This window comes from Penaeus monodon, chromosome 23 (genome assembly GCF_015228065.2).
Source record: "Penaeus monodon isolate SGIC_2016 chromosome 23, NSTDA_Pmon_1, whole genome shotgun sequence".
Taxonomy (NCBI): domain Eukaryota; kingdom Metazoa; phylum Arthropoda; class Malacostraca; order Decapoda; family Penaeidae; genus Penaeus; species Penaeus monodon.
This window is the reverse complement of record NC_051408.1, coordinates 5608449-5608758: the sequence shown is the minus strand read 5'-3', so window position 1 is coordinate 5608758 and position 310 is coordinate 5608449. Positions and strand designations below refer to the sequence as shown.

At 45.5% G+C, this 310-nt stretch overlaps 1 protein-coding gene across 1 annotated transcript in view; it reads right to left on the bottom strand.

Moving 5' to 3' along the window:
• The window catches only part of LOC119587745 (nephrin-like), a gene marked incomplete at both ends in the record, with an annotated part of 138820 nt that overhangs the window by 9466 nt on the left and 129044 nt on the right, over positions 1 to 310 (bottom strand). Inside the window, 1 exon segment of the mRNA XM_037936431.1 lies at positions 105 to 250. Within this exon segment, the coding sequence (XP_037792359.1) occupies positions 105 to 250 (146 nt within the window).

Below are 310 nucleotides of genomic sequence, written 5' to 3'. Positions count from 1 at the left end.
CTTCACCTCCACGCCAAAAAAAATCAATAACACAAACAACAAAAATAAATAAAGTAAACAACATAGAAAACGGGGTTCTTACGCCACCTATATAAACAACTCACGAGTAACCACAAGGGCAGTGTAAACAGGCGCGGCAGAGGCAACAGAGTTCGATGCCTGGCAGAGGTAGAGTCCAGTGTCTGCTTTGGAGGCATGTTCTACTAGCAGCCTCGCCTCTCCTATTCCTGAAGCTAGGACGGCACCAGAGCTGTAGTGGGAGAGAAAATGAGGGAAATGTTATTTTATGAAAGAGATCGCTGTGTCAGTC